At 37.7% G+C, this 14,776-nt stretch overlaps 2 protein-coding genes across 2 annotated transcripts in view; both read left to right on the top strand.

Moving 5' to 3' along the window:
* Window positions 1-9,517: 9,517 nt before the first annotated feature.
* LOC139129829 (uncharacterized) overlaps window positions 9,518-14,776 on the top strand; it is a 157,221-nt gene continuing 151,962 nt past the window's right edge. The window contains exon 1 of the mRNA XM_070695511.1: window positions 9,518-9,622. The gene's annotated coding sequence lies outside the window, so the exon portion shown is untranslated. The remainder of the gene's footprint in view (window positions 9,623-14,776) is intronic.
* LOC139129832 (uncharacterized) lies at window positions 9,535-12,576 on the top strand. The gene is made up of 2 exons (XM_070695514.1): window positions 9,535-9,776; window positions 11,301-12,576. The coding sequence occupies exons 1-2, from the start codon at window positions 9,661-9,663 to the stop codon at window positions 12,541-12,543; spliced, it is 1,359 nt and encodes a 452-aa protein (XP_070551615.1). The 5' UTR covers window positions 9,535-9,660; the 3' UTR covers window positions 12,544-12,576.

The following is a 14,776-nucleotide window of genomic DNA, read 5'->3' on the forward strand; positions in this document are numbered from 1 at the left end:
TACCTTCAAATTTATATTTCGTTTGCCCATGGAGTAATTTTACTCCATGTTTTCCACAACCAAGCATCCTATGTCGACATTTTATGAAAAACGAAAAATTACGTATTTATTAGTCACTACATGCGAAAGGAGGGATAGTGTGTTACGTCTGACAAAACAAAAACATGGACAATAATCGTCATTTTACCATTAAATGCCATCATAGAAGTACAAAGTCGGAGACTTACAAGTGAAGCCGTGCAAATAACTTGTACATTCGATGTTTTGTCGTCTTGTTTCAAAACTAGTGCCACTACAGATGTGCTATTTATATGATCTTGTCAGGTGACTGTGCTCATGCAGTCAAAATTTTGAATAAAATGGCGGCCAAAGCGTAACCCATACCTGACCCTATTTTCGTGAGCAGCGCTGCAAGCAGGAGAAATTGGACAGGGGGACCAGACGAGATCGACGTTCACATTTAGAAGAGCGCCCTCTGTGTCCATGGAGCGCTGTTTTGCAGCTTTGGCAGTACAGTTGCTGTTGCAATAACAATGATGGCACAATACGTCCCTTATTAAACACAATGGATTTTTATCATGGTTAAAACTACCAATTTACGTCTAACTTTCTGACAGATTAAACAAAAAACTATTCCTGCCCGGATCTGACACAACCTGTGTAATCTGTTTTCATCAGAAGGCACTTAAAACTAGGTGTTTAATAATGTATATTGCAAGTAACAATTAGTACCATTTTATTCCTGCTGACTATTGATCATGAACCATTACTATGATTAACAGTGTAAGCGTAGCCTGTGTATCGGACATAACATTTTTAACTTTAACCTCTCGCGCGACAGCAAAGGCTAATCCCTATATATGAGCAATGACTTTGTTAATCATAAACCAACGCGGACAAAAAAGTCACCTCAGTTTAAATGCTTCGGCCATAATAGACATTGGCTATTATAACATTATAGTACAACAACATTTACCAGATATGTATGATGTTTGGTGAAGAAAATATAATTTTTAATTTAGCTTTTGTTTTATAATACATATTTAGACCTCAAAGTCACTTCTCATCAACAGAGATAACAATATTAATACAAATTCAGTCTTGGTTGTAGGTTTGTATATACCGTGACGTTTTGGTCTATGTCACTACGGCCACACTAGTAGCGCCATTTCGTTTTGCTTCTTTCAACACTTGAGTCGCGGTTTTCGACTATGTGTAAGCAAAATGTTTGCACCCGGTTCGTGATAAAATCGGTTTTCCCTTTGCGTTCCAAAGATTATTATCAGTAAGAAAAGAAAAGGATAGAAAAGCTAACCTGGAGGCGTGTACGTGATCTTTGAACTTTAAAGTATGATTTACATCGCAAAACTTCACAGTAGTGTTTAATTTATTTTTCAGTCGTAAAGCAAACCAATAAAGAAGACTACCTTTATTAGTTGTCACTGTGTGTACATTAGTCTTGGGTGCTTGTTGTACTGGTCCAGTTCTCTTTAAACATTAGCGTCAGGGCTACATCCACCAGGCTACATGTCGGCAACAATGGCGACACGTGCTAACCCTTACTAACTAGCATTCATGTCAGATAGGGCACTGCAACGGTCACTTCGTGTCAGATATGGCTAAAATTTGAATGTAGTTTTACTGATGACCATTTATATATCGCATTAGTAGCTGATAAACACGAAACTCTTTTCACGTAGACATGGCATACATAAACGCATGCGCATTAAGATTAATTTAAATTACACCCTTATGACCATTTATATATGATCCATAACACTTGAAGATCGTATAGGTTGGTGATAAACACGAAAATGTTATCAGATAGACATGGCATACATAAACGCATTTACACACAAACATTGACACTAATGTAAACGACACCCTACTAGTTGGGATTCCCCGAACCGACATCACAGACTGTAAATAGCAAGATGTACTCCTCCCTTTCCACAAATTATAACATCGTTTTACATGATGGAGAGACAGATATTCTATATATATTATATTATTATACAGACCCATGATCTGAACATGCGACTATGAGGCGTTCAAATTTATTTTACCCTGGATCATTGATGAGACCGATTTGTCATACGCAAAAATCCATAAACTACAGTCACCCTTTGTGCTACCACACTGCTTCAATTGATAAGCTGTGTTTGAAAGAATAAGCGACGTATTACAACGCACGTTTGTCAACCTTCTGACGGAAAACCCGGCCTTAGGCTAGTAGTTTATACGACTGATTGCCATAGGCAGTGACATACCTCCGGAAGTATCGTTGGCAAGCCCACAGTGAGCAGTTGTTAGTGGTACAAAGACGCTCACTATACACTCTGTTAACATTGGCTAAGACAACAATATTTTAGACAACCAACCGCTTTTTCTTTATCGCTGAAGTTTCAAGACAAATTCAAAACCCAAGCGCACTTGTGAGGCGTCATAATATTAAAAACTAAACAATTGTTTGAAATTACGGTCCTTCTGAAATAGATTGTTCACCAAATTTGATTTTTTTAAGTAGACTGCCACCCCTTCGATATTAAGTTTTTATGTCGGTTACTTTGTACGTTCTAGATATGTCATTTTTTTCGTTGTGTATAGGCTAATGTAAGTGCAAGGCGTTTTAACAACACGCACAGATATATCGATGATCTGATAGTCTAGACAATCCAGACATATCAAATTACTTACATCATATTTACCCTGATGAGTTGGATATCAAAGAAACAACAGAGGGTAGGAACTCTGCTTCATATCTTGATCTGTTCCTACAAGTGGGTACTAATGGGCTACACACTAAGCTGTATGACAAATTTCGATTTTGAAATCATAAATTATCCCCACTTGTCAAGTAATATTCCATCTGCACCTGCTTATGGTGTGTACGTGTCTCAACTTCTCAGGTATTGTAGGGCTTGTGATTCCTACACTGATTTTCAACTGAGACACAGCTCATTGGCATCAAAATTACTGAGACAAGGATACACAACAAAAAGACTCGTTAGGACTTTCAAAAAGTTCTACGGTCGATATGACGACATTGTGGCCAAATATGACACCTCGGTCCACCAAATGATTAACGACAGCATTCCCGGCTTTGACTTATTACAGTGATTCATATCCTGTATCTTTTCATACAATATTTAGACAATTTTGGGACCAATCCTGACGGGTGTAGCATGCTAGCAGGGTACGCTTACCCATTCCGGACACCTGGTACCACCACTAATTATCAGTGGTTCAGGATGGTCCTACTTAAATTTGTAAATCACAGTTGTCCCATGGACCTGGTAATATATTACCTTGAATGGAAATGATTATTGGACCAGTTTATGTCATATTTAAAGATTAGGCCACATAATGATGCGACGTCGACGGTGACCAGAGATATAAGAGTGAGCAATGACTTCAACAATAATTCCTTGTAACTACTGAATATATTAATGTATAATATTCATAATCGAATAACTGATAATGTGCAATAAAATCTACATCGATTTAACTATAACCAGAGCGAACACAGCAAATAATAGGACGTGCAGTACCTATCGTCATGATTTAATATTGTTGTCACCTCAGTGTTATATTTTATTTTATTACAGCCAAATGTTCCGCCATAAGAATTTATCGGGGCATGAATGATACGACAACACACCCCCTTGCTCGACTGATATAAGTCAAAAAACAAACTATCCTGCATCAACACTTCATATCGAATGAGACACTCAGAATACAACTAGCATTGTGTCAGCACGTTGTTTATTAGCTCAACCCGGTAATAAACAACGTGCTGTACATTGCGTTAAAACTACATCACGATCAAATTTGTCCCGTGACCATAGACTGTTTTGATGTTGATGTTCGTCTTACTTTGACAATTTTTAGTGGTCTTTAGTTTGTAAACTTATTTGTGACACAAAGTTAATTAAAAACCCTCTTGTATGTGTAAATATAATCGCAGAGCTGGTAACTAGGCAGAATATGTGTGGATCGATATATTCTGAGTGTCTCATTGTTTCACAAAATATTGTTACAAAACCAACGACAGTTTGTCACAGCCTTTGCACGCTGTAATGTTACCGGGATCTATCCTTTGTCAATAAAACTACAAACTGTGATTATCAGTAGTGTACTAAAGAATTTATTTTCTCAATGCTTCATGACTAAGTTGTTAAGCATTGAGACAGCAAAGCGTGCATGCATAATAGAAATGAGTGTGACAAGCAATCTCTAATCAACCTACCGTTTTAGAATTTTCGTCAACTTCTGCTTACTCGTCAGTTTGACACCGAAATGTGTATGAAAAGTCAATATGCTCAAGTACAGAGTGGTTTGTTTGGTACTCGCATCATTGGAGTATAAAATGTCTTTTGTATAAAAAGTCAAGGACAGCCAAGTTTTAAGGAAAGTCATTTCAAATTTGCAGGATAGCCTATGTAACGAAAATAGAGAGCCACGAAAAGAACGGGTAATATGCATCAGATTATGTTCCTTGCTCTGAATGACCTAAAGCACAAGGGGGGAGGGGGGGGCTCCGAGTTGTTCCCTAGCCAAGTCTGATACAAGATGTATAGTGCTTCTTGATTACGTTATACGCGCTTCGATGCTGCATTAAAACAACATCAACTACGTGCAATTTGATAGGAGACTTTGGGGCAGCGTGAACGATATTTGTAGAGTAGTCATCTATTGACGACACTGTTGTCAGCGATGTCAGAGCTAGCATGATTATGGTGGCAGAGTATTTGATCCGATTGACCTTTTTGAGGTCAGCTCACCCTTTATCAGTACGGATACTGAGATACAGAGGACTTTGAACACCTGCATTTAGTTGGTAGTGTGCGAGTAGATATGTACCGCCAGACTGGTGCCGTCCAACATCGTAAAGCGATAAATTTAGGAGTTTAGGCCACATACAAATCGTTTTCAAGCCTGGCTGATTATAATTTCAAGAGGGGTTTATACAACTTTATAAATACCTTGCTGTATATGATAATAGGGGAAGGCTTGACTCTAGTACCTCAGAGGGAATTCACGAAAAACAGGTCATTTTGATCATAATCGCATAGTAACTGTTAATGAACTGGGCAGAACTCATGCGAATCAACGTATACTGAGGGAGTCTTTTCATAGCAATAACTTTACTATAAATCAATGACAGTTTGAGACAACCTTTGTATCCCACATTGCTAATGTACGTCTGTCAATAGATCTACAAATCATGATTATCATATGGTTTACTACAGCATCATGATTATCAAGGACGCATAACTTGGTTGTGAAGAGTAAATGCCTGTTAAAAAATCTCCCGGGCGTTTCACACCTGGCGCTGCCGTTATGAGTGTGACAAGCACAACCATGTTAACGATCTCTAATCAAACTTTTGTTTTAAAATTGTTTCATGTCTACTTCTCTGTCGCAAGAAAAATATAGGTGTATATGGAAAATCGTTGTGCTGAATTACAAATACTTTTGTCGGTACATGCATCATTGAAGCACAACACTTTTATTATTGTGTAAAAAAGTCAAAGAGAACACATTTCGAAGGCAACTTATTTCAATAAGAACAGCACAAGCAACGAAACTACAGAGCAGTGAAACCACTGACTAAATAATCGGCAACCACTTCTTGTCCTCAATAACGTAATTCACACACAGGGATAGTGGTTTTCCCCTAATTCAGTCTGTAGCTACCAGTCTAATCTTTCATGAATTCAACCTCCATTATCGTCTCTTCACAACCCATCTATTGGCATTAAAATCCGCATAGCGACATTGCACTAAGGGGATATTAAAATGACGATTTACAAATTTAGTTGAAGAAACATTCTGGGGCAATGCTAACGTTATCTGTTGTATTTTAATCTGCGGATAACTGATGTGGCGATGATAAGAATGACGGTGTTGTGTTTAGCCCGATTGACCTCGTTCAGGTCACCGGTCTGTTCACCCATTATGAGTACGGATACTAAGATACAGAGGAATTTGAACACCTGAAAAGAGTTAGTAGTGTCAACGTAAATAAGTATCATCGGATTGGAGCCGTCAGCATCGTAAAGTGATATATGTGGATCTAACATGTCGTTATACAGGCCTTGCCGCTTATAAGGCTCACGGTTTTACTTGAAGTTTAGAGATAATATGTCACATATCAGTGATATATCAAAGGACACCGTGGAAAGGAATAAGCAGTGATTCAGGTTATTTGTGAGATTGCATATAAATTGTTCAAGTTAGTTATTAGAGTCATTTTTCGTGTATTTGTGACCATCTTCGTGTAAAAATTTAGGAGAGGCAAACGCAATATATAAACCTGAGACTTACTATTTGCTTCGCTTACAGCCCTTCTGCGCAAACTCATAAGTTTGCTAGTGATAATAATTGTGCTAACGAAACAAATACTCCCGTGTGTGTGTGTGTGTGTGTCTGTCTGTCTGTCTGTCTGTCTGTCTGTCTGTCTGCCTGCCTGCGTGATTGCTTTCTCGTGCCCTCTTTGATTGTTGTTTCGACATTGGCTACATACCAATAAAAATATCAGAAACGTAATGCTCATTAACATGATTAAATTAAACTGACAAGATACAATTACTCGGTTTTGCCATGATATTTGGGTTGATGGCATTTCAGGTATTTCATGATGTTCATTTGCTTTGAGATTTAAGGTAGCGCTAAAGGCTATTTTTGCACCAATTCTTTTTCAGAATTAATATCAAGTTTCTAGTGTTAGAATCAAGATATTTAGTTCAAATTTTCAGGATAACTCCCTCAGTTTATACTTTCTCAACAAATTATAAAAACTGTATATTTGTAGCCATGATTTTGAAATATGACACCAATCAATATCAAAATTGTATTTTTCATATTCTTTTTTACATATTTGATTTAATAATTGGATAGTATTAATATTCCCAAATTAGTTATAAATATGTTGACATTATTAATTGTAAGATTTGTACGGCAGGATTTGTAAATAAAATTTGTTTTTAAGATTTACATGGGTTTACATATCAAAAAATTAATAAAAATTCTTTCAAATTTCAAAATGTGATTTTTCAAAAAGTACTTCAAATACAGGAAAAATGTGCCCCACAAATCTTATCTTAACTTTGTTAATAGGCTTTAAGAATTCCATGTCCATATCTCATTTCAAAGGTTGGATTAAATTGGTATAAAATTATGTAGGAAACTGTTATTCTGTCAAAAATGTTGAAAACAAGCCATATTTGCACCCCTCTTTTGAAGTCACAGAGTAGTCTTTTTGGTTAATCTCAGTTTTTGACACCTCTTTGACACTCAAAGAATCTAAAAATGCATTTTCAATAGCAGTCACGCATTCTGAATGCAAGCATTGCCTTGTCAAACTTTCCTGAAAAACAGTAAAAATGACTTTCCCTTTTGAAACATTTTTTAAAAGGTAGGGGACCTCTACTTTAGTTAATACACTAAGGACTCCCCAATTTCCTCTTATTTGTCAGTTTTTCAGAAGTTTCAACGGGCTATAACTCTGCAATGCCTATGACCCCAAATGTCTCGTTTTTTTATTCCACAGAGAATGTTGACTACTTTTATGTTTTAATAGTTTTATTGAAGTTTATAAGTGACGCTCTAGCCTTTACCGCTACCTTAAGGTAGTACGCGTCTCAAAAGCGAAAGACAAACTTTAGCTCACACTTTCCTTTGACCATTAGCCATTGACATTGAAAGTCAGGAAAAAATCGGGGGTCCTCATGCAAATTCTGATTCTAGATACGAAATTTGAAGTTCAAAATGGCCGCCATCCCTGTAAAACCCCCACAAGAGATAGATCAGAAAAGAATTGTAAACAAGGGGAGTCAGAATACCTGTCTTCGAGGCTCATTCTGCCATTAAAAAGTTTGGATTAAAGACGAGTACATTCAATATATATTCCCTGAAGAAAAAACTCTGCATTATCTGCGTTTCACAGTAAGACTGTAGTGAAGATACAGCAAAGTAAAAAACAGACTTGAGAGGAGCGACCATATAAATTTGTGTTAGACAAATTTGATGTTTTGGAATGAAAAAAAAACAAGGAGAATATTAGGTGTAGACCATATACGGAGACTCCCAAGAACTTTGTAACAATATCATCTGGAAGTGAGAGTAACCTTATGTTAGACAATATTCAAATCCACTTTTACTATAGTTATTACATGCTTCGATGTGAGTGCAAATCAGTGCATCGATTTGAATAGGAACATCCGGGATGTTAGCGGGCCGATGAACGATGTACTGATCTGTTTCCATGGTTACCCGGTCCAGTGAAGCCGTTCGACGTTTTCGACGTCATAGTAGACGCTTAAAACTAGATGTAAAGTATCCATCTGCGCACTGCTATTTTGACTTTCGTTTGATGCTGGTCCATAATGGTAAAATTGTTTGAAAATGCCCTGCATGTAACTAAATATTATATAGCATCAACTGTGAAGAGGCATGTAATAAAAATATTATTGCCTGAATACATGGGTTATGTGCTCTCGCAGCAGGAGACAATTTCCCCTCCTGGCGTCGGGCAAATTGCCATCTGCTCTCGGGCACATAAACCCATGTATTCCGGCAATAATATGTAGTATTGCCAGCCTGAATTTTACCATAGTCTAATCTATAGCCGATTTTAATTGACTTAAGCTGTAAATATCTAAATCGATATACGCATCAAGTCACAGTGCCCGTGTTACAGCCTGGGAGTCTGTGTTTTTTAATGCCGGTCATCACATATAATCTAATTTTCACTAACATGAACCTTATTAGGGCTAATTCTATCAGTTGACAAGTTGAAAATACACCGTCCGATACTATGAAAAGCTATTTAGACGCTGCTGCTATATACTGAGACTACATTCTCATACTCTATCACGATTTAACAAAAAGATTATTTAAACGAATTGTCTTTCCAATTCATTTGATAACAATGACAGCGATATATTGTGTACTGATGATGATGATGATGATGATGATGATGATGATGATGATGATGATGATGATGATGATGATGATGATGATGATGATGATGATGATGATAGTAGTGTGGAGGTGATAATGATCATACCGCGGCTGTAGTGATTTAAAGGAGGGGAGACTGATGAAGAAATGTTGGAGGCACAAGATTGACATATTGATAACAAGGTTGATTAAAATGGAGAAGTCCCAATTTATTGTTATTTCTTCTATAGTTGTTATAATATTTACGTCAGACTGTACCACATGAGTGGACGGTTTCAAGAAACCCTGAACAAATCGCATCCGACTCTCTCATGCACAATGACACTACTAATAAACATTAAAAGATCTTATACAGGTACTTACATATCAATGCCATGAGTTAAGATCCAATTTTAGCAAGCCATTTCCCAAAATTTAAAAAGGACCCAATGACATATTTCGTACGATCTGCCCTGCAACTAAGATTATCAATAAAACACACGTCACAAATCAATTACGTATCTGCTTTTTATACCAACTGCACGAAGTTAATAATTTACTAAGGCCTCTGTCACGAGTTCTACAGCTCTGAGACAGTTCAGTTTTGTTCGTGTCTTTCACTCCGACCTTCCTAGCTTATCCCTAATCAGCGTTACGTCGTCCTCTGAGGCCTCAGGCATCGCTGACTTTGATTTTCACAGATCCAGAGTCGGCATGGCAAGCTCTAACATAAAACCGAGTACTTCTGACGGGAGAGGGAGCGAACGTGTTAAAAGGACGAGTGGTAATGGCGGCCGACATGGCAGTACAACGACAACGAAGACCAAACAGTAAGCTCTACATACTCCCCTTTGTAAGCTAATAAGGCAATGTATCGTTTTAGCGTCACAAAATAGCTTCACTTTATAATTGCAGGAGAAAATTTTCACAACAACTACACGGCTGTGAAAAAAAGCCGCGTACAACACTCAGCTTATAAAATGGAGCTGTAGTACTGTGTAAGCCAACCAACACTAATAACCAGTTTGCCTCGAGCTTTCACATGTGATGTGACACGCCCGCCCTCTGTAGTTCGACGTGAAGAGAACAGATGTGTAAGATTTTACCAACCTCTCAATTATTTCATTGCAAATGATCTTAATATGAGCATGACCAAGCGCCTAACGGCGATAAAATGATTCGCAATTGGTGGTACAATAGGCATCAAGTTAAATCTAAATATTTTCTTATTTTAATGATAGGGTTAAAGTAAATCAGAATCTGTTCTCTTCATCTTAGAACTGTGTACGTTCAGTGTATAATTCAACTCGCCACAATTCAAGGCTTCAAATCAACTCATTTAAAAGCCTAAGCGATTTCAGAGTAAAAAGCTTATGAATTTTAAAGACATTGGTTAGGCACAATTTTCATATTTTGATATATATGTAAACATTTATTGATTAATTACCTTTCTTGAATGTTAGGTGAATTGAAGGAATGGAATGACACATTCAACTGCTTTATATCGGACGAATATATGAGTAAGCCCAGTTCCTATTATCTTACTCATGAAAACGACAGCATGTACATGGACAATAAGACTTTTGATCTAACCGCTTTTGACTTATACAGCTTTATATAGATGTACGAAATGTGTCATAATTTCTTGTAACCAAATAGGATTCCTTAAATTTTTGGGAAATTTAGAAAATATGTCATTTCAGTTGACATTGATGATCAGGTATATAGATCAGTTAGTGTATTTAAGTGATTGTATTACTATGAAGTTATTGTGAGCTTCGTCCACAATTACCATTATTCAGCGGACGGATAAATGTTGCCCAGTGCATGGAACACAGCCAAAAATGAAAAAGCCTGAAACTTGAAACCTTGAAATGCGCTAAAGGTTTGCCGTATTTGCCGCTGTAAAATTTTATTCTCACAGACCTCGAAAACCTTTCGACCTCCAAGTGTAACGTTTTAACAATCACATATGTGATTACGCATGCCTAAAGCAAATATGATAGAGTGGACGATGTAATTTGACCCATCTGGGTTATCTCTCTTCAATGTTTGGAAGTTCAATGCTGGTAAAATAAGACTGTGAGGATGATAAATCTCATTCTGAGAGATAACATTAATGTGATCTTTTGATTTAATTAACAGACAATTTTAATGTCATAATAGTTCTTTTATAAATTATGTACCACCCTTTAGCAGCTGTGATACATTAGAGCCGTTGAGCAAATGATGTGGTTGAATGTCAAGGAACACGCGGTACGCAAAGATGAGTAAAATACATTTCAAGTTTGCACACAATAAGTTTATTAATACTAAAACGATTGTCATGTAAGAGAGACACTTTCTGTTCATAGGAGTATGGTAACCAAGGCATTGATCGTATCTGATCGATGGGGACCAACAATCCGTGGAGGAGTCACCGATGGTCTTCATCTGGCTATCAGACTACTGCAGAATATGGGAATTTCCGTCCATTGTACCGCTCTACAAGCATCAGAAGAAGAGGAACTTGAAGCTAAAGAACTTGATGTCACCCTGGAACTTCCAACAAAGACTGGGACACTACAATTTAGAGAGCCACACCGCGACTGGTTGCTGCACCATAATGAATACTATCCGCATTTAGAGGAGTTGGCAAACGTCAAATTCGTGTTCGGCTTCAGCGCTTTTACATCGGAAGCTGCCTTTAAAATCCTGAATAAGGTGTTTCCAAAGGCGTCTTGTTATCTGATCAATCTCTTTGATGAAGATGACATAACGCCTTTGATTGTTGGCTGTAGTAAAGTGGAACTGGAATTTCGAAAGCGAATCCTGTCAGATGAATTCAAGAAGGCCAAGTGTTCATTTTCCATCGGAGAACGTGTATTCGCAGAGTACAGAGGGATTTATCGTGAAACCAATCAACAGCTTCTTTCTCCGATGATAAACGAAGAATACTTAGCGCCTGCAAGATCGGATAAACTACCGTTACTAGAACGCGAACAATTTAAAATCATATCCGTTGTCCAGGAATATGAGTTTGAAGATCTCAAAAAGCTTGATGTTGTCATTCGTGCGGTAAACAAAGCTGCCGAATATACTCACGATTTGAAAAAACCTCCTCCAGTGTGGAAAATCGTAGGAATACCAAAATGGAAAGAGGAAGAGATAGTGGAGAAGCTGACACGCAGCTCATGGTTGAAGATCACGCCCAAATTCGTGACAAATACTGATGAACTTAACCGCCACCTGCTGTCTTCTAATCTGGTTCTTATACCGCCATCTGCCACGAATTACGGGAACCTCACTCTGGCAGCTATGTGCGCAGCAATACCTGTAGTCTACCCTCAAGGATCTTACAGCGATGATATCATCTGTAAGCACATGGATTTACTCGAAGCAGGAGAATGTGCAATTGACATGGATGGTGACCCGGAGGATTTGACGAAACGAATCATGTCAGTCGTACAGAAAAACCCGACAGCACTGCACAGAGCATCGGTAATAAGAGAGCATATAAAGGAAAAGGTGGCAGGAGATCTCAAGGACAGTAACGGAAGTTTTATTGCCGCTATAACTGCTGATATGGATGGCACTGCTGGTGATAAAATGACCTAAAGAAAGAAACCGAATCAGGCGTTGAATACAAAGGTACTAATAAACAAAGACAGCCATTACCGTTTGGGTGTATTGGAAAGAGTGTATACATGCATGTATGTATGCGTGCCTGCTTGTACATGCGTGTTCATGTTGCGATCGTGCGAGAAGACTCAATAAGACGTTCGTACTGGATAGATACTGCTATGAGTGTTGCCGTTCACAAGAGAGAGAGAGAGAGAGAGAGAGAGAGAGAGAGAGAGAGAGAGAGAGAGAGAGAGAGAGAGAGAGAGAGAGAGAGAGAGAGAGAGAGAGAGAGAGAGAGATCATCATCATTATCATCAATATGATTTTGAGACATTGTATTTCTACCTGCTGCACCTGACCGCCAGCAGAATAACAAGTAGCAGGGGGAGAACATGTTGAAAAAAATGTTCTCGGCTTGCCACTGATCAGGAAGTAGAGGTGAGAGATCGATAGCTATTTGTAGCGACCAAGGCAACGACTTTCATTACTTTATTTACTCTGCAGTTTTCTGTAAAAGTATCAGAACGTTTATTGTTTAAAGTAAAAGTAGGCATTACGTGCAATTCCTTTGATTTTTACCTTAATGTCCCCTGTAGTCTCAGATCGTAAGAACATTTAATGCCTTTTATGAAAACTAAATAACCTTGCCCTACGCCTTTCATCAGGTATGGCAAGCGCTAGTTCAGAAGTGCGAGAAGCATCAACACAGTATGTGTACGTACACGCTGATTATACAAAGGAGAACGAAAAGAAAACCAACTGCAGGCATCAGGTACACGCATAAAAGAAAAAAATTTATTGTGTGTGTGTGTGTATGTATGTATGTGTGTATGTATGTTGTATGTATGTATGTATGTATGTATGTATGTATGTATGTATGTATGTATGTATGTATGTATGTATGTATGTATGTATGTATGTATGTATGTATGTATTTATGTATGTATGTATGTATGTATGTATGTATGTATGTATGTATGTATGTATGTATGTATGTATGTATGTATGTATGTATGTATGTATGTATGTATGTATGTATGTATGTATGTATGTATGTATGTATATGAATGTATTTATGTATGCATGTATGTATGTATGTATGTATGTATGTATGTATGTATGTATGTATGTATGTATGTATGTATGTATGTATGTATGTATGTATGTATGTATGTATGTATGTATGTATGTATGTATGTATGTATGTATGTATTGTATACATGCATGCGTCCGTGCGTGCGTCCGTGCGTAAAAGCCAGAGAACGAGAGAGAGAGAGAGAGAGAGAGAGAGAGAGAGAGAGAGAGAGAGAGAGAGAGAGAGAGAGAGAGAGAGAGAGAGAGAGAGAGAGAGAGAGATATAATCATCATGTTGATTTTGATACACTTTTCCCTTATAGCTGCACCTGACCGACCAGCAGAAGATCAAGTAGCAGGGGGAGCACACAGTGAAGAAAATCTACTCAGCTTACCCCCTGATCAAGACAGTAAAGGTAAGAGATCGAGACAGCTAGCAGTAGCGACCAAGGCATTCACATTGATTACTGTTTCATCACTGCAGTTTTGTACAAAAAGGTATTATATGTGAAATTCCATTGAAATTTCCGCTTAAGGGACTGGACAGAAATTACAGGGGGGGGGGGGTGGGCCGGTGTTTTTCGAAAAACCGCTGCGTAAAAAATAGTGACCCTTCAAAGTTCATGCACAAAAATTAGTGACCCTCCCCCTTATCCGTGCATGAAATTAAGTGACCCTCCCCTGTTACTCAATCCCCCCAAAAAAACCCGCAATGTGTTAAAGACCCCCTTCTGACTTGCTATACTTTTTAAGTCGCCCTCCCGAAAGGAAGGCAAAATGTGGCCGATATAACGCGTTGTCCAAAAATATCAAATCATATGTGTGTGATAATTCATGTGAATGTACTTTGCTTGAAGTGTCAGGTAAAAAGTGCATGCCTATAAAAAAATGTAATTTTTAGATTTTATCGATAAATGTTGATTCACTATACATGTAGTCGACTATAAGAAAACTACGAACGTGTATTTTCCAGTATAAAACTAGCTATATCTGTTCATATACAGATGTTTAATAACTGATATAGATATACTTGATTAGCATGGGTTGTTTACAAGTGCACATGTGAACAAGATATTTGATTTTTGGAATTTCTCTCAAAATGTTGATCCACTATACATGGGAGTCTATGACAAAACTATACATGGGAGTCTAT

This window comes from Ptychodera flava, chromosome 3, assembly GCF_041260155.1.
Source record: "Ptychodera flava strain L36383 chromosome 3, AS_Pfla_20210202, whole genome shotgun sequence".
NCBI lineage: Eukaryota > Metazoa > Hemichordata > Enteropneusta > Ptychoderidae > Ptychodera > Ptychodera flava.

What these genes read in the sequence shown, in the direction of transcription:
- LOC139129832 (XM_070695514.1), top strand. Translation starts at nt 9,661, where the DNA reads ATGGCAAGCTCTAACATAAAACCGAGTACTTCTGACGGGAGAGGGAGC. An exon ending in ACGACAACGAAGACCAAACA is followed by an intron (nt 9,777 to 11,300) that starts GTAAGCTCTACA and finishes TTCTGTTCATAG; the next exon opens with GAGTATGGTAACCAAGGCAT.